An 18,204-nucleotide genomic window follows, 5' to 3' on the forward strand; every position below is an offset into this window, starting at 1 on the left:
TATATATGTACCTAGGTACCTAAGCCTTACAGGTACGGGTCCCGTCTCTTGTACTATGTATTGTTGGTAGGTACCTGCCCTGCTATCTTACGCGTAGGAGCTCTTGCCTAGCTGTTAACCCTTGATTCAATAGCCTCAGCCTTTCCAGAATTCAATTCGCAGCATTCAACAACGTCAGAGCTTTGATACCTGATACAAACAACACCACCAATCCTGGCTTTTATTAGCAACTGAAGACCGGCCTTCGTAAAGTCATTTTATTATTCAAGGCTAAGAGTCATTTTCATTCCTGATTCTTGATTGTTAAAGGCCAGATCCCCCACCATGTCTCGCCGCTACGATTCCCGAGTAAGCTTAAAAGCTACCTACATATCCCCAAGTAACATTATGCGCAGAAGCTCACATCTCCACTAGACCACTATCTTCTCGCCTGAAGGTCGCCTGTATCAGGTCGAATATGCGCTAGAAGCCATATCCCACGCTGGAACTGCGATCGGAATCCTCGCCAAAGATGGCATCGTCTTAGCCGCAGAGCGCAAGGTCACATCGAAGCTGTTAGAGCAAGATACTTCAGCGGAGAAGCTCTACATCCTGAATGAGTGCGTAGTGGGGTTACAACAATATTGCTAGGTTATCTTGTAGAGAGGCTAACGAGTTGCAGCAACATGATCTGTGCAGTCGCGGGCATGACAGCCGACGCAAACATCCTCATCAACTATGCCCGACAAGCCGCCCAACGGTACCTCCTAACCTACAACGAAGACATTCCATGCGAGCAGCTGGTGCGAAGACTGTGCGATCTCAAGCAAGGCTATACTCAACACGGTGGACTACGACCGTTTGGCGTGTCATTCATCTATGCGGGATGGGATCCCCAGCGACAATTCCAGCTCTACCTGAGCAACCCTTCGGGTAACTACGGCGGTTGGAAGGCGACAAGTGCCGGTGCCAACAATGCAAGCGCTTCAAGTTTGTTAAAGCAGGACTACAAGGAGGATTGTACGTTGAAGGAGGCCTGTGGTATGGCGGTTAAGGTGCTAAGCAAGACAATGGACTCAACGAAACTGAGCAGCGAAAAGAGTGAGTTCTCCCTGATGATGAAAATGTGCGTCTTGTGCGTAGCAAATACTAATACCGGTTTTTCTAGTTGAATTCGCAACGGTGGGACAGACAAAGGACGGTAAGATCTACCACCGGCTTTGGAGCGCGGATGAAATCACTGCGCTCTTAAAGGAGCATGACCTCGCAAAGGATGAGAGCGCGGAAGATAAATAAGGGAGATTTCTAGATGATAGACTTTCCGTCGGTTTAAAAGCACCCGGAGTTAGTCATGTAGGTATCAATATCAAATGATAGGAACATCAGCTGAGTTGACGTTGGTATATTATATACCTTAGATTAGGTACATATACCACGTCCGGGTCAACCGTTTTGTGCACCGCGGTATTGGGAGCTTCAGCTGATCCAGGACTGTTTATTCCGTAATCCTGGACGAGTTATAGATACGTGAAAGAAGATAATGCTCAAGACTTCTTCGAAATGCCATGCCCGTCATACACGTAACTCTCCCATGTCTACCTGAGGTTAGGTAGGTTAGGTACCTACCTAGGCACCCAAAAGGCCAAAACAGTTCCAAGTACGAAGCTTGTTTCTACCAGCAGTGATGTGATTACTTTAGGTACCTATGTACCCGAAGGTTACCTAGGTAGGTACCTAGGAGGTAGGAGGTACCGGGCACTTTATTATCGGACACAATGTTGATCCCTCCGACCTGAGTTGGGCAGAGTACCTAGGTATCTACCTCTTTCCACCATCCAAAAGCCAATTAGTGCCTCCACATGTCGCACGCATATCAATGAAAGCCATTAATCAAATCCCTGTCACTTTCTTAATCTCCATCAACCCAATCAACAAGCTTCTACAGCTGCATGAACCTAGGTACCATAGCCTACCGGAGTAAGAATTTCAGGTCAAGTCAGGGGCCTAAACAAGCAGACAAGCAACTAAACTTCGCTGCCCCGCCAAATAAAAACATATTGTCTTAGGCGGACTTCCAGTTGTCGTTGCATTTCGAAGCTTCAAACTTCCATTCCTTGCCTTAGCATTATATACATACATCTTTGTGTCGGTCATCATGCTTCAGGTTCCGATTCGAGAAAAACATAATGGTCCCGGTACGGGTACCAAAGCTATTATTCTGGTATGCGCACCCCCCCACCTCTTATAGAGATAACTTACAACTAATAACAACTTGTTCATTACAGGTTGGTGGTCCTTCGAGAGGAACTCGCTTCCGTCCTCTGTCACTCGATGTCCCAAAGGTCTGCATCCATAAAATAATCATTCCTATAATCGAATTATAATAACCCGTATTAACAATGGTTTAATACCTAGCCTCTGTTCGACGTTGCTGGCCATCCCATCATCTGGCACTGCTTGACCGCCATTGCGAAAGTACCCTCCATCCAGGAGGTTATTATGATTGGTTACTATGATGAATCTGTATTTAAGGATTTTATCAAGGAGGCCGCTTCAGAATTTCACAATCTCCCTATCAAATACCTACGAGAATACCAAGCGCTAGGAACAGCAGGTGGCCTGTACCATTTCCGAGATGCTATCCTCAAGGGTCGACCTGAGCGCATCTTCGTCCTCAACTCGGACGTATGCTGTTCTTTCCCTCTCAACGAGATGGCGAAGATATTCGACGATAAGGATGCCGAAGCTGTCATTCTAGGAACCCGGGTTAGCGAAGATGCTGCCACCAACTTTGGTTGCATCGTATCCGACCAACACTCTCGTCGCGTGTTACACTACGTCGAAAAGCCAGAAAGCCACATCTCGAATCTCATCAACTGCGGTGTCTATCTCTTCAGCGTCGATGCCATCTTCCCGAGCATCAAGACCGCTATCAAGCGAAGAACCGATCGACCGCGACTAGTGTCATATCCCTCGTCCGAGAACCTCGAGTCAAGCTTCATGGCCGACGAAGATGAGGAGAAGAAGAATGAAGTCATCCGCCTCGAACAAGATATCCTTAGCGATCTTGCGGATAGCAAGCAATTCTTCGTATACGAAACCAAGGACTTCTGGCGCCAGATCAAGACGGCTGGCTCTGCCGTCCCAGCTAACGCGCTATACCTACAGAAGGCCTACCAAACCGGGTCGACCGAACTTGCGAAGCCTTCCCCTAACGTTATACCACCTGTCTTCATTCACCCCTCCGCCCACGTCGACCCTACTGCTAAGCTCGGACCTAATGTTTCTATCGGACCCCGAGCTGTCATCGGACCCGGTGCAAGAGTAAAGGAGTCTATCGTTCTTGAGGATGCGGAGATCAAGCATGACGCTTGTGTGTTATACTCTATCGTCGGGTGGAATAGCCGAATTGGTGCATGGGCTCGTGTTGAAGGCACGCCCACGCCCGTCACAAGCCATTCCACCAGCATCGTGAAGAACGGTGTGAAGGTGCAAAGTATCACTATTCTAGGAAAGGAATGCGCGGTTGGTGACGAAGTGCGCGTGCAAAACTGTGTCTGTCTACCTTTCAAGGAGTTAAAGAGGGTATGTTCTACGAATCCATCTCGAATACCAAAGTCTCTATACGGTATCAAGCTAACAAACTGATAGGATGTCGCTAATGAAGTCATCATGTGAGGACGTTTACCGTGGTAAAGCAAATTACTTGCGGCCTCCTTTCTCCTTGCGATGTCAGAGAGCACAGTCGGTTCTCAATTTGGTGTAAGAGCTTTGAAGAGAAAAAAAAACCTACTATGATACCTTCGGCGCAACTTGCCAGCCAGCCAGTCAGATAGTCGAGACGTTATATAATTGGCAACGTTTCTGTTTTTCAATGTCATTTTGGCTTCTCTGCATTTTGCCCAGGCGGAACAGTGATTCTCGATTCAGATTACCACGATATAAGTTGTTACAACGTGACAAGCTCTTCGCAGCGCAGTGAGAAATAACATGATGCAAGCCAGCATACCATTTGGTAATGTATCAGGCATACCCAGCCATGTCGATATACTTTTAAACGTATTAAATAACAGGTACCTCTTATGCAGCAAGTCCCACGTCACTAATCCCCTCAAGTAGAAAAGCTGAAATCATTAAAGAAATCAAAGATTAGCATGTCTTAAAAATGCATTACTTGTAAGTTAAAGAGATTAAAATCAGTTTTCACAGTAGGCCGGTAGAATGGCCGGCTTATCTTCAAATCAACAGCATCCAATGTCAGCAAACAGAGCATATTTGCGAGAACAAATGATATTAGCACCGAACTAAGTGGTGCGCCGTCGCAACTAACTGTGGACTCGATCCACGAAACGAATATAAAGTGACGAGTAGTGCCGCTTCGGCAGGTGGAAAATATGTACAATCCTGGCGACTTCCGGCGAGAGACTTCTTTCTCTCGCTCGGATTGCCAGCTTTCGCTTAAAACTCGTTCCGCCTGCTATATTCTTCTTGGTTCAGAACCGGCGGTGCGAATAACGGCCTGGGGACACCTGCGAACCCACCGCCGCCGCCGCCGGCAACCGAGGGCTGGGATTGCCGCCACGGATGCGAGTCCCGCCACGTCGGGGGGTCTTCTTGCCACGGCGGCGTCGCTAGCCACTGTCCACTCGGCGGGCGAGCATCGCCTGTATCGCTAGCCCCTCTGAGGTGTACTTGTTCCATGACCGGCATCGGCATCGGCACCGGCACCGGTGGTACGGGCGGTGGCGGTGGCGGTAACGGCATGCTGATCTGGGACATGCGTTCTTGATGTGATTGTGCAAGTTCCTCGTCCCGGAGCGCGTTGATCTCCATCTGCGCCATACGCGCTCGCCGCCGCCGCCGGCAGAAGAAAAATATTAATCCGAGGATTGCGAGCACACCGACCGCTGACCATACCCCGATCGCGACCCGGGCTCCTGTGCTGAGACTCCCCGGGGGTTCGACGGTGCCGATTGCGGGATGGTCCGCGGCGCCGAGAGCTACGCCGGCTTGGGGTGATTCCGGTAAACTGGGGGTATCATCGTCATCGTCTTCTTTTTTCTCCCCTTTTTCATCTTTCGCGTCTCCGGAACTACTAGACCCTGATGAGGAGGAAGAGTCTACCGACGAAGGGCTATCTACTGAAGATTCTCCATCCTCCTCTTCTTCCCCTTCTTCATCATCATCATCTTCCTCTCCCTCGGATGCGGGTGCGGGCGCAGGCGCCTGTCTCCTTGAGGATTTTATAACACCATGTCTTCGTAGAAAGTTATTAAGCGCCTCCTCCGGCAGCGAAACCTCGCTGGCGCTAGCGCCCTGGATCCAGGCGGCGGTGCTGACGAAAGTCGCAATGCGCGCTGCGCTGATAGTCTTGGGGAACCTGTGGCCCATCGTGTATAATATAAAATTAAAGCGTAAAAGAAATAAAGAAATAGAGAGGAGCGAATGAATTGTCGTCGAGACGAGTAAAGCCGGTCTCGCAGTCCTCCTGTCGTTCTTAGCTCGGTTGATAACTTTTACTATCACTATACTACACTACACTACACGTGGTTCCTCCAGGGACTAACAAGCGTAGTATAGTCAGTCGATCGACGGGGAGGAGAGATCGTGCTTCGACGACTAGGTAGGGGACGGATCGCGAATGCCGATGAGCAACTTTACCCTTCAACTCGTCCTGAAGGTATGGGTGTTGGGTCGCCAAGGAACATTGGATCGAGAAAGAAAGGGACGGCAGGACAAAGTCTTGGGGGGAAGATCAATAGTATATACTAGGTACATATCAACGTATTGCTAACTAGAAACCCAGAAGCGGTAATTGGACACACGACAGCCGGCGATCTACATCTTTGCTATGGGGCCGTGTCGCAACCCAACCCAAGTTTGGATTGCTTTAGAGCTTGTTATGGTGGGAGTGGAAGTTCGGGGTTGACGATGAGATGAAACGAGATCACAATGCCAAGGGTATCAATGCTCTCTTGGCGAGCCGCATCGTTTGGCTTGGCTTTTTCGTGCAGTTCTACACACGTTAGGCAGTATCAAATTCTCCACCGACTTCACTTCCACGCGTTAACAATTTCAGCTAATTTCCGAACTGGAAGATACCCGTAGCCTTGCGAGAAGCCAAGCCTTTATCCTAGACGAAATCAGACGGCTGCCGTCACGGAAAGAATCAATGAGTTAGCGCCGGCGACGATCTCTTAGCGAAACAACCATCACCTGCCTCGTCATCAATTGTTTCAACCAATGCTAAATATCCCTTAATCCCCCTTTCCTTCGTATTGATGACGGCACAATTTGCGTATAGAAGTTTTAAGCAGACAAGCTCCTAGCATATATCTACCTAACCTAGTCTAGGGGTTCCTACAAGCAATCACAAAGTTCGAGAAAGATATCGGTGCTTAACAGAAAGTCCCGGTCCAAGTCCATCCAGTGACGCTTCATCGCATCCGAGTGCCGGTTTGATACGTCCCATCACACCCTTCAAACACCGTCCCTAGGGTCAGGGAATATACGTTATCATTCAAGGGTGCATTAACCATTTATTATATATACCCTTGTTAAACCGTCGTTGTTAGTTCTAGGTGTTTCCCGAGTCCATCCTATAATATAGGCCTATCATAAAGACTTAGTATATATATATATATTTGCATGCTTTACATCTAACAGCCAATCTTATCCTCTAAAGACTACGTCAACCTGGGGAACCTGTTAGACATTTGCAGCGAAGCAACATTTTCGGCAGCGTTTTCTCCACGACTAGAGGCCTTTAGTCTCTTTATCATATGATTCATATGACGCCTTTTAGCTATATGGCTGCTCATCATAAGTCTTAGTGGTTCTCCTACCAAAAACTACATGTGTCACACAATCTGGATGTCATAATAAAGAGTATGTCGCAATTTTAAATATAGGTACTTAGAGTTGAAGAAATGACCCCTAATCCTTGTCTCACTCGTACCTAGTTGCAGCTTAGTAGGTAGTTGTCCTAAAGTCCTAAAAGACTAAAGTGTTATGTACCTTAGATGGTTTAATCGTCACTAAGCTACGAAGTTTGTGAAGTTTTGCGCCATGAACTTAGAAAGGAAAAGTCATTATCCCGGAAGATTTTACATCTATAAAACCAAATCAATCGTATGCTTCACAATAGCTATGATGTTGTCAAGGTGATAAGGAAAAAGCGTGATATTCACGTCTAAGGAGTAGGTAGAAAGAGCAGTTTAAGCAAGTAACTTCGTATAAGATATGAGAGACATCGAAGGACATCGAGCAGTAAACCCTATATTAATACTAGGTTTTAGGCATCATTGAGAAGGAATCACTTTTATAGTTGATATAGTTAACCACTCTTATAAATAACTATAATATCAAGAATTTCAACGATGATGTATACTTCTGCTTAGATTTTACGACGAGTTATTACGTTTCTCATCGTACTCTATCTGCTTCTACGGTGGTTCCTTACATCTCTACTTACCTAGGAGGCAATTTGTAAACAATGCATATAATAGGATGAGACTTTTAAGGATGTGATGCACACCTTACCCAGATATCAACCAATACATATTGAGAACTAGAGTAAAGTGAAATGTAAGATATAAACAGGCAGCATTATTCTGCTGATAGATAACATATGTAGGTACGTCAACCAAATTTCGGGTTAGATTGAGTTCTGGCAGCTCAATGGTACCAGAAAATATTATGATCCTATTCGAATCTAGCAAACCTGGCGGTGAATTGATCTAGACTCTCGAGTGTGATATACAGCACACCGTAGATTATCAGTTAAAATAATATAGTTTGGATTAGGTGTATGATTATAGAACGCGGTAAATACCAGCGTGATAGATAAGGGCCTCCGTGACAGGTCACCACGCATGTCGATAGGTATTCATATTCCAAATGTTCTAGAACATGACTTGGAATCATACGTGGTGGCTGTCTCTCGAAACAATATCCATGGAGTGAATTGGACGAGCATGAACCATTACCAAAGAGACTATGGCCATTGGAGGACCTGGTTACGTGCGCTCGAGTGCGGATATCATATACCACTATAGTATCGTGAAGGACATAGCTCCATAGTGCCTACCAATTAATATAACCTGGATCAAAACAGGTCCTTGAAGAAGCACGTGTTACCATGTGCGTCTAGAACTATAAAGCTACCTAAGCTGTGAATATATATGGACACTCTATATTGAATATTGAACACAACCCGTGATACTCTCTACCAATTGACCCTACCCCACCTGTATAAAGCATAGAAAGACAGAACCACAAGGTGTAACTGTATAAAAAGTAAGACTACCTAGGTATGAATTGCTATAGACCCCGATTGCTATATACAACACTATAGAATATAACCGTCTCACCCCCATCGATCAGCAACTACATGGATGCAAGGATACAGGTAGTCAAATGGAGTAATGACACCCCTGCAACCTCCGTGTCCCAAAGCCGTAGACTCGGCGCGGAACCGAGTTGGGGATCCCAGTCGCCACGCGGGTGCTAGCTAGTGAATACGTCGTGAAGGGGGGGCCGGGACCGCCACCGTGGCACAGGCGACTTGTACATGAATAGATACCTACCTACCAGGTTAGGTACATAGACATGTGTTACGGTGCATGCATCTCTCAGGCGCAGTCCCACCCCCCTTTCAGCCCTTCAGCTGACTGTGACTATTATTGGGGTATGAGGTATACCTTAGGTACAGTTTCCTATTTCTTGATTTCCAAGTATACATACCTTACCTCTTACCTAACGTAAGGTAGCTATAAACCGGGAAATTGGGGTGGTGTAGGTATACCAGGTAGGTATTCCAAAGTGCCAAAGTGCGACATCAGGCTTATGCCAAGGAAGACGGGGTCGAAAATCAAGAAGATAGATGGGATATGAGAGAACAGGATAGGATGGGATGGGGGAAATTGACGCCTTAAGCTGGCAGGTGGGATCCTGTGACTTGACTAACGACCTGAACTATTCGCCGTAACCTCCCCAATGCAACAGGTTCGCCGTCGGTAGCCGTCACGTCATAGAAGCACATGAACCGATAGAGAACTCCGGCCTGCGATCTTGCGATGGAGAGAGAAAAAGAGAGAGCAAGAGAGGACAAACCAACTGAGTCGCGTTCCCGGGCGGGTGCTACGTAAAACGCTGCGAGTATCCGATTTCAGCTAGCCCGTGGCAATACGCGAATATACCCACGCGCCTATCGAACAGGACAGGCTCGAACAGAGAGAGACATATCAAGTTTACTTGGAATTGGGCAGCGCCGCTAAAGGACCCCGTAACTTCATTTCTGTCTAGGTGAGGCGGAAGTAATATGTAGGCATCTTAGGTTAGGTGCGTATGTTGATCTACACTTGTCCTCGTGGACTAAGGGCTGAACGAGGGGTTGGTAGGGTAGGGTAGGGTAGGTAGTACCTATCGCTATAGTCAAGTAAGGCTATGACACACAGCGAAAGCTCTTTTAGGTGAGAGTCGCACCGCAGGCAACACGAGTAACCTCAAGGGCAAAAAGTAATGCTACACCTACATATCCAGCCCTTCCACGGGGTCTGCGGCCGAGCAAACGTATGATAGACTTGAGGTAGCCTGCTGTAATACCTAGGGGCGTACATGGAAAGGAGCTAGGATTTCTATGGCAGCTTGGGATATCTATAGCATCTTACAGGTAATTTGGAAGTCTCAGGGGCTAGAGAGCACACCCGTCCGTGGTAATACGCCCACCTCGGACCGATACGTATAGGTATAGGAAGGTAGATGTACATCGCATCCACTCCCCTATGATGATGGGAGCCTTAGAGACTTTGCGATATGTACGATATGTATGGGGTTCTAAAAATGAATGGGATTTTCGACATCTAGACTCATCTTTGGAGATGGAGGGGGGAGGGGTTGGGTTATGTTGGGTTGGCATGGCATGAGCATGTCCTGAACTCCCTACCCTATCGATAAATGAACACAGGCAAAAAAGGGGGGTCGACTGGTTACTGGTGCGATTCGCGAGTAAGGAAGAGTATAGGACGATGGGTTGAATCTCGGGTTAGGCTATGTTGGGTACCTAGGTGGTTCACTAAGGTTCCCGTCGTCGCGTCTCGGTGCGGGCTGTACAAGTGCGACTATAACCCTACATACATACCTACCTACATATAGGTAATGATGATGTTCAGTGATGCTGCCGGGGGATCTCAGCCCCTCTACTACGTAATGACTTGCATAGACGCCGGTATTCTCTAAGCCCTAAGTTAGGTAGTCTTCGAGAAGTCGAGTAAGGAATTCCATGCCTGCCCACGTCAATTGCAGCACGGATACATTGCATATATGTATAACACGTCAATTAGATAAGGGACCCCTTATATCAAGGGGCTGGTTTTTGCTATAGTGAATCAATCTATCCTCACGCCAATGGAATCGTCTATCTAATGATTACAAGTGGTGGCAATTCGTGTCCAGCTGTCTGCCCGACAGTCTCGTGTGGTACACGGCTTTCACAGCCAATACTCGCACCAGAGAGAACCACTATTACGAGTTATAGACGGGAACTAGGTAATTGATCTGGATATTGAGGAATGCCGGATCAAATTGTGTTTGCTTGCCTGTTTATCATCCGACGTTAGAAGAGAGGAGAGCCGACCGATGTGTTATACAGGTTACGGAACCGCGCATATGTTCGCTGCATACTAAGCCTTACGAGAGACGATACGTATCGTATCGTATCGTATCTTACATGGTAAGGGTATGTTTCCGAATGCAAGAAAGGGAGATGGCAGATTCTCACTCACTTAGGAACGTAATCCCCTAAATCCCCTAGATCCCCTGTGCCTTTCAACCCCCCCCTCCTTGATGACGCGGAACTCAATTCGTCCATGTGTGTGAGACAAAAAAGAGTACCTAGAAGGTAGGTGGGTGAGAATATCCTCCTTTAGTTTCTATTCCCATTGTGCTGCGAAAAGAATAAGACAACTGTGCCATATTGGCCGGTTTCTGTGGGTAGTATTCGATGATTTCTATTTCTGTTGTAAGCCAATGCGACCTGATGTATGCACGGCTGCTGCGCAATGAGAACGGCGCCTTGCCGTTGCTGACATGACAGATAGGTAGAATAATAGGACCTAATTTACCTCCTCTACCATCCTGCTTGGGGACTTTGGCCCTCCTATCTGCCGGGGGTGAGAAGGCTAGTGAAGCCTCAGCACGCTCTACATGGATGCGATTCTGATCTATGATTGGACATATAGGGGTCCCCCAGCTCGTGGAAGAAACCCCAAAATGGAACACAAATTTAGTATGAGATGGATGGGTGGTTTGAATGGACGAAAACTCGAATCTGATCACATCAGCGCGCGAATAGTCGCTGATATTCCTACTATGCAAACGACCAACTGCCGCGACAGACGCGGCTGGGACTTGACGAGGAATAGGACGAGGTTGGCTTCCTTTTGTGTTACTTATTCGGGTCGCTTGTAAGAGATAGGATGCAATAACATGTAACTAACTAATGTAATAACTTTGACTTTTTGGCGAGCAGCCAACCTGCATTCCTTCGGCGAATAACCCTTCAACAAAGTACATACGGTATGCAGTCCATCCGCTCCGTATGTTCGGCCGCCTCCTCCGATAGGTTCGAAATAAAAACCCATATGGCATGCAAGGTACTCAACTTCGGTTCTGTTATTGTTTTTATCCCTAGCTAGATATTTCGATCAATGAGGATATTGGATACGTGATCCAATTCTTCCATGCCAGGGATAATTTTAATGTGCCTTTTTTTTGGCCTGGAACACGAAACCAACGCAAATAAACATCGAGTCTCACATGGGGCGGGAGGTATGTGTATGTGTATCCAATGTATTATGCGTATGTTCCTGTACTTTGTTGTTTAACACACAACCCCCCCGTCCCCAGTCTACCATCAACTTCAGCTTCACTAGCCACAATTACGATTACACGATGACTTGCAGGAGGATGAAAATACTGTTAAACAGCTAATTGAAATGAATTGTCTCAGTCTGGAGGTATTACTTGTTAAGTATAGCTAGTCTAAGAAGGTGTAGTATTCCATAATACTCGCGTGGCAGTGGATTCCATGTACTGTAACCTCTCAAGCGGCGGAATCCTAAGGAGTTTCTCTCCAGGCTCCTTCCCTCCCCCTCCCCTTGCCGTCTCTGAGCGCTACTGCGCCGTACGCTTACGATTACAATGACCCCTACACTTAATCCGTACCGGGGCCTACACAATCCAAAAGGGGGTCTACAGGGTGTCAGTACCAGTAGCGTACGTACTGCTATCTACCAGGGCGACCGGCGGTGCGGATATGAGCGGATCCGCGTTGGCGCCCTACGGACAAATTCGTAGGTGCCTAACATAAATACTATGGCGGAAGGACAAGTTGGAACAGCCAATTCACTTTGGTGACTCGAATGATGAGTGGTAGACTCGCTCATTCGATCGATAACTCGTTCGAACAGACAGGCAAAGAGGGGTAAAATAAACTGGCGAATGAGACAATTGGTGGCCCGCCGGTTCGATGGCCATGATGATGCCAGCCTTTCAAAGTACATGATGTTATATACATACGGAGGGGAGTAAAAAGTCTAATTCGTGTATGTACAATACTTGATGTATGTTATATGCGTTACGTACACTATAATATGTAACCAGGGAAGGAAGAAAAAAAAAGTTGACATGCAGCCTGCAGCTTGGACCGCGGAACGCATACGGACTTAACTATCATGGAAGACATGACATGGGATATGACAGGGGTATTCAGTCGCTAAAGGAGCCTGTAAGAAGCACTAGAAGACATTAATGCGACGGAAGGATTGGTGATAGACTGTGCCCTGTAACCCTAGAGATGGAACCCTAACACGCCGTCGGTCTCGGCCCTCGTATCATGAAGAATAACAATAACAACAATATCATCATCATCACAGTCAGACGTATTTTATTAAATATGGGAAATCTGGGGAAATATCAGACATACCCCTTACTACCATACCTTACATTCAAAGCATGTGTCTAAAGCAACAAAATAAGCATGAAGGTGGGTAATCATATGTATATAATAAAGCGTCCTCAACATTCTCATTCTCGTGTTCGTGTTCCAAGACCGCATAGCATGGTTGGAGTATGCCAATCTCGGCCAAACAAGCCGTCGGCACACAAAATTAAAATGAAAAGGATATGCGAAATTAAAATAAAAGAAAAAAAAAAAGTTCGAAGGATTCTGCTATGTATATACCTGTAATAATAATAAGATATTATTACATTACGCCAGAGGAACGAATGCTGACATTGCATGGCAACTCATCCTTCATCATCTTTTTTTCTTTCTCACTTTTTTTTCTTTTAGTTCCTCATATCAGGCAGTCAAGGTAACGTATGAAGATGACGACAAGTACCTCTAACATACGCGCAAAATTACCGAATGTGTGGCAGAGTAGGTGGAAAAAATTGAAGACAAAATTGGCTTGGCGAAAAGACGGTTTGATATCTTGCGCGGGAATACTCTGTGGAAGACATTCCAAGGGAGGCAAAACATAAAAAAAAAAAAAAAAAAAAAAAAAAAAACCGGGTTATACGGTTAACTAATCATTTCAACTCTCATATCTTTGTTGAGTCAGAGGTAGAACAATTCACCGATGCAATGCTTACCACATAGCGATAATTGACCTCTACCATGTACGGAATATATTATGTTGCAACGACGTTGGCAAACGGGTCCTCATCTAAGACCGCATACCTCCACCCATAAATAATTTCGGCAGCAAGCATATGCATACCACATGCAAACATACGAACGGCGGGACAAGAACATGCATAAAGTACAACACCATATGTAGGATAAGTAAGCCCATGAGGAACTGTATTGCGATCAAAATTTGTTGTGTATATCAGCATCATATCACGATTCAGACAAGATCACCATTCATAAGATGCGAGACAGTAGACGTGGGAGAATAACAATAGTGGTCTTTTTGTCTTCCTGAGATTTGAGCTACCTAACAATGAGAAGAAAAGGGGGTATCTCCCAGCCAGCCAGTACAACCATATCCCAATCAATAATAGAACACGCTAGAGATCTTCTATAATTGTATCTCTGCGAAAACGACAATAAAGCAAAAGAGGCCACCGTAATCGACCGAACGCCCGCTCATATTCGCGCAGGGTGCCAACTGGTGAAGCAAACGTAACTCGGCTGGCGTCAACGAATCCATCGCTAACATCAATAAAACAATAGCCATTAAACTCTCTTTCAGAGGTTGGGTCATAGCCAACCCCGTTTGATACCCTTCAATGGGTTCCGTAATGTTGTTGCGCAAAAAAAATAAAAAACAAAACAATTCCTTCTCCAAAGACAAACTTTTGAGTTCCCGAATAATGTCCCTACAGGGTATATCGCTCGTGTCCTCGTCAACTGCTTGCGCGGTGAGCCGTGTGCAATAGACACGCATTCTCCTCTCTTCGTCCGGGGTATCTCTGGAAAAACGAAAGATAAGACAGGAAAATCCAGGCCCTTCTTCCCTCGATGCATGCTAGTTTGCCCTGCGGCGTGTGTAATATGACAGATGAAAGACGTCCTCAAAAAGAGAGGAAATCCTGGTATTAGGGTGTCACTCCGGAAATACGACCCAACAGGAAATCAGTTTCTACTTGTACACGATGGCGTAAGCCATCCTCCGTCCTCAAATCGGGTTTAATAGTAAATATGTTATGGTCCATCCTCGGGGAAAAATTGGATCCAATGGATGGCAATAAGCTGGGAAAAAATAAATCAAGGGGTCCGGGTATCTATTGCTTGGGCCTCTTCAAAATGTCCTCGCAGTTTGCATCAAACCGCAGGTTCCAGAGACGAACTTGCTGCATAAAAGCCTCGGTACGCTCAAGCTCTCTCTCACGGCCGAAAATGGTCCTGACGAACTCCACTCCGGCATTCTGCCCGAGGTGAGATGCTTCCTTGGTTTTGGAAGACCTTAGCATAGGGGCCTCGCATTTCTTAAGTAGAACGCGAAGCTTGTCTGTCAGGCGTTCGCCTGATTCAATAAAATCTTCAATCATCTCCTTATTGGCTTGGGTCCTGACCTCTGGCACAACTTCTTCGGCGCGCTTTATCTTGCCAGAGAGTTGAATCAGAAGAACCCATAGTTCACCAGCCACATCGGCAATGGGAGTGGCAGCTCCGTGGTGGTGAACGGTCCAATCGTAGATCCACTTTCCCAATGAGTTTGAGTCGAAAACACTACCTAACAGCATGATTGGTTCCTCGGCGGGATCCCAGTTCTTGAGGGAATATCCAGGGGGGATCCGATGCTTCCGGGCATCCGCCTCGGTGGCCTTCTTTGGTACCGAGGTAACAGTCTTCTTCTTGTGCGAGCTAGAGGGGCGTGTAGTAGCGGGGCGCTGGATGGGTACAGCGGTGGATGAAGAGCGACGGGTGTGGTGACCGATCCTCGTAGCAGAGCGGGCTGGAGGCTCCTCGTAGGAGGGGTACTCGGCCCTTTCTTTCTCGTAGAACGACGACGGCATGCCCTGCGAACGGTAGTAGTGATCAGTGCCATGTCCCGGAGCAGCATAGAAAGACTCTCTGCGCTTGCGACTCTTGGACTCCCCTATCAACACGCATCTGTACCCATCGATCTCGACAATCTCGTCCTCGTCGGAATCCCCATGAGAGGCCCGATTATATGAGAATGAGGTCCGAAGCTCGCGCCGAGGCATATGATGCGACCCTATTGAGAAACTGTGCTTTCGCGAACTCACATTCGGGCTTGGGCCGGTGGCATACTCGCCGGTGCTCGTGTACCGGGGCGAGAAGGCAGTCGACGGTCGGTAGTCGGGGATGCCGCTGCTAGCATTACGAACATGAGCTCCGGTAGCCGGTCGCTGGTAAAATGGGTAGTGACGTGGAGAAGGTGTTGGTGAGGGGCTCTGTACGTCGTAATAATAACCCGCATCGCCTCCTCGATGGGGAGTCCCGTAAGGCGACCCGTAACTCATCTTGATTGAGTCTTGCGTGATGTAATGTCGCCGAATTTGTGTAATGTCGCTAATATAACTTCTCTATTTATGATCGCCCCCGAATGCGACTCGATGGTAATAAAATGTCGTCGTAGTTTATTTCGATGCTGCTTTTTCTATTTTGTTCTGATATGGCGCCTGTGTCGTGACGCTGGAGGAAGTGACACCTGTCACCTTGGTATGTGGTCGGTGGGAAGAGGAGAGGAAAGCCGTCTTCTTTGAGAGAACATGTCAAGATCTGGTGTTTATATCCCCCAGGAGGATTGGGCATCAAAGTCGATAGTAGTCGACTTCGGATGTTGAAAGCGCTGGAAAAAGCTGGACCGTTCTATAAAGTCCAGTTTGGAAAATTCGTTTGGGGAAAACGAATATCAAATACAAATAATGTGGATGTAATAGCAAGATGAGTCAGTTGATATGGCAAAAGCCAAACTTGGTAGAAGAGGTAAACCGTCCGAGGTGGTTGGGCAAGGCGAGTGGTCTCGTTTAATAATAACAGAAATATTTTGGAGCAACCAACGGCCAGGCCAATTTTTTTTTAAATTTTTTTTTTTAAGTGTCGGGGGGGCTAGCAAGGGGTGCTAGAAAAAAAAATTGACAGGGGGGGCCCCTACCAAGCCTAATCCTAGCCTAAAAGTAAAGGTAGGTACCTTGGCAGGATTTGGGTATGTGCGTAGTCCGGTACGTACAGTACACTCAGCTCGGGTGTGTATGTTGAGATGTCAAGGACACGGGTGTATGCGCAGTATGCCCCTCTATGCACACACTCTCACACAATTTTTAGTCTGGTGTAATGACACAGCCACAACGTCTGACAAAAATCCGCTCGCACTTTGTTTCTGATTTGGTACCCAATCAGGATACCTAGGCACTCAGTTGTCCACTATGTGCCGAAATAGCGATTAAATTCAGCTGCTAGTTGCTGCAAATCGGTCCGCTCAGCATTGAATGATTTGATAATGCCAGCGGCAATAAATAAAGGCCACGCCTCTTCAAAAGTTGTCGTATATCGCTCGAAGCCTGGAGATCCTCCTCGGCGGCGAATGCGATTACGATAACGTTTGAATAAATGCGCAACTCCTCCGATATCCCCTGTCACTTGATCATAATTCAGGCAACTCGGAGCTCTCCATAGTAAAAGGCTCGTTGTAATAGATATGAGTCCGGCCGTGCCTGGTGAAAATGGAAACTGTTGAAAATTTTTCGTGAATAATAATGCTCTGAGGATCCTGGATTCCAGGGTTGCCGAGATATCGGCCTGCCCTTTAGCGAAATTGTGATTATAGCCTCCTTGTTCCGACTCGGTCCTGGTCCTAGTCCCTGTCCTTGGCGCACCGACAATATCCCAACGATATGGACCGTATCAAAAGGAATAGTGAAGAAAACTTTTTTTTTTTAAAAAAAAAAAAAAAATCTAGCTCATGGATTATCAAGGATCCATCAACAGAGATTTCAGATCCCTAGGCCTTCGTTTAGAGATTGAGGCGCAATAGAAATTAATGCAGCGAATATCAGGGAGATTACTCGTTTGAGTATTCTGTAAAGGAGAATGTAGGTCGCATTAGATTCCGAGTAAATGATTTTTTTTTTTCCAATGCCTTTGGTTAGATTGAATCAAAGGAAAAAAAAAGTGTTGAAAAATCCGTATCAATCCTAGTGGAAAAGAGAAACAACTTGTAGATTCAAGATTGCAGGTTTGACAGATGTGGCGGGTGACACGATCCTTATGCTCCAGATTGGCAGATTGGACACACCGAGGAGCCTATGATCCCTCTCTGTCAAACAGCATCAGATGAGTAATAAGTGCAGATGCTCAGATACTCGTTCATGTAGGCATTCAACAATCCGGCCGCGGGACTCCAACGGGTGCCAACAGCATGCGGAGGGACAGAAGCTTTGAATTGAAAGCTTTGGCCAGTTTGCGAACTGATCAATCAAATATGCGCCCGAAGCAGTGAGGGGCGTGTGGTGGAATGGTGGAATGGCCTAACCCCCTCAATTGTCCCAGCGTATTGATTTAGATGATCCGATGAGAAGGAGGAAATAGGTGAGAGAGAACGGATTCAATTTCCAAATCTTGCGCGATTATCATGTGGGTTGGCTGGTTGTAGATTTATAAGTTGAGTGATATAAGTTACCTAAGTGAAAGAAGGGAAGTTAAAATTTAGACTACGATTCGGGCGGTGCCGAACAGGTATATGTAAT

At 46.6% G+C, this 18,204-nt stretch overlaps 4 protein-coding genes across 4 annotated transcripts; 2 read left to right on the plus strand and 2 right to left on the minus strand.

Annotated features, from left to right (window-relative positions):
* F4812DRAFT_31926 (proteasome) lies at window positions 1-1,846 on the plus strand. The gene is made up of 6 exons (XM_047931422.1): window positions 1-66; window positions 134-246; window positions 310-348; window positions 415-599; window positions 662-1,080; window positions 1,148-1,846. Exons 3-6 carry the CDS (start codon window positions 325-327, stop codon window positions 1,273-1,275), a joined length of 756 nt encoding a protein of 251 aa, XP_047795235.1. The 5' UTR covers window positions 1-66; window positions 134-246; window positions 310-324; the 3' UTR covers window positions 1,276-1,846.
* On the plus strand, window positions 1,666-4,067 carry F4812DRAFT_410898 (nucleotide-diphospho-sugar transferase). The gene is made up of 4 exons (XM_047932570.1): window positions 1,666-2,200; window positions 2,265-2,321; window positions 2,395-3,564; window positions 3,631-4,067. Exons 1-4 carry the CDS (start codon window positions 2,135-2,137, stop codon window positions 3,655-3,657), a joined length of 1,320 nt encoding a protein of 439 aa, XP_047795236.1. The 5' UTR covers window positions 1,666-2,134; the 3' UTR covers window positions 3,658-4,067.
* A 123-nt stretch (window positions 4,068-4,190) lies between these two features.
* On the minus strand, window positions 4,191-5,517 carry F4812DRAFT_410899 (uncharacterized protein). The gene has a single exon (XM_047932571.1). The coding sequence runs from the start codon at window positions 5,368-5,370 to the stop codon at window positions 4,438-4,440; it is 933 nt and encodes a 310-aa protein (XP_047795237.1). The 5' UTR covers window positions 5,371-5,517; the 3' UTR covers window positions 4,191-4,437.
* Window positions 5,518-14,772: 9,255 nt separating this feature from the next.
* On the minus strand, window positions 14,773-15,978 carry F4812DRAFT_454742 (uncharacterized protein; the record flags this gene model as incomplete). Its single annotated transcript, XM_047936692.1, has 1 exon — window positions 14,773-15,978. The coding sequence occupies one exon, from the start codon at window positions 15,976-15,978 to the stop codon at window positions 14,773-14,775; it is 1,206 nt and encodes a 401-aa protein (XP_047795238.1).
* Between the last annotated feature and the right edge of the window lie 2,226 nt (window positions 15,979-18,204).

This window comes from Daldinia caldariorum, assembly GCF_022478825.1.
Source record: "Daldinia caldariorum strain CBS 122874 unplaced genomic scaffold F4812scaffold_1, whole genome shotgun sequence".
Lineage (NCBI taxonomy): Eukaryota > Fungi > Ascomycota > Sordariomycetes > Xylariales > Hypoxylaceae > Daldinia > Daldinia caldariorum.

What these genes read in the sequence shown, in the direction of transcription:
- F4812DRAFT_31926 (XM_047931422.1), top strand. Translation starts at nt 325, where the DNA reads ATGTCTCGCCGCTACGATTCCCGA. An exon ending in CTCGCCGCTACGATTCCCGA is followed by an intron (nt 349 to 414) that starts GTAAGCTTAAAA and finishes CATCTCCACTAG; the next exon opens with ACCACTATCTTCTCGCCTGA. An exon ending in AAGCTCTACATCCTGAATGA is followed by an intron (nt 600 to 661) that starts GTGCGTAGTGGG and finishes AACGAGTTGCAG; the next exon opens with CAACATGATCTGTGCAGTCG.
- F4812DRAFT_410898 (XM_047932570.1), top strand. Translation starts at nt 2,135, where the DNA reads ATGCTTCAGGTTCCGATTCGAGAAAAACATAATGGTCCCGGTACGGGT. An exon ending in GTACCAAAGCTATTATTCTG is followed by an intron (nt 2,201 to 2,264) that starts GTATGCGCACCC and finishes TGTTCATTACAG; the next exon opens with GTTGGTGGTCCTTCGAGAGG. An exon ending in TGTCACTCGATGTCCCAAAG is followed by an intron (nt 2,322 to 2,394) that starts GTCTGCATCCAT and finishes TTTAATACCTAG; the next exon opens with CCTCTGTTCGACGTTGCTGG.
- F4812DRAFT_410899 (XM_047932571.1), bottom strand. Translation starts at nt 5,370, where the DNA reads ATGGGCCACAGGTTCCCCAAGACTATCAGCGCAGCGCGCATTGCGACT.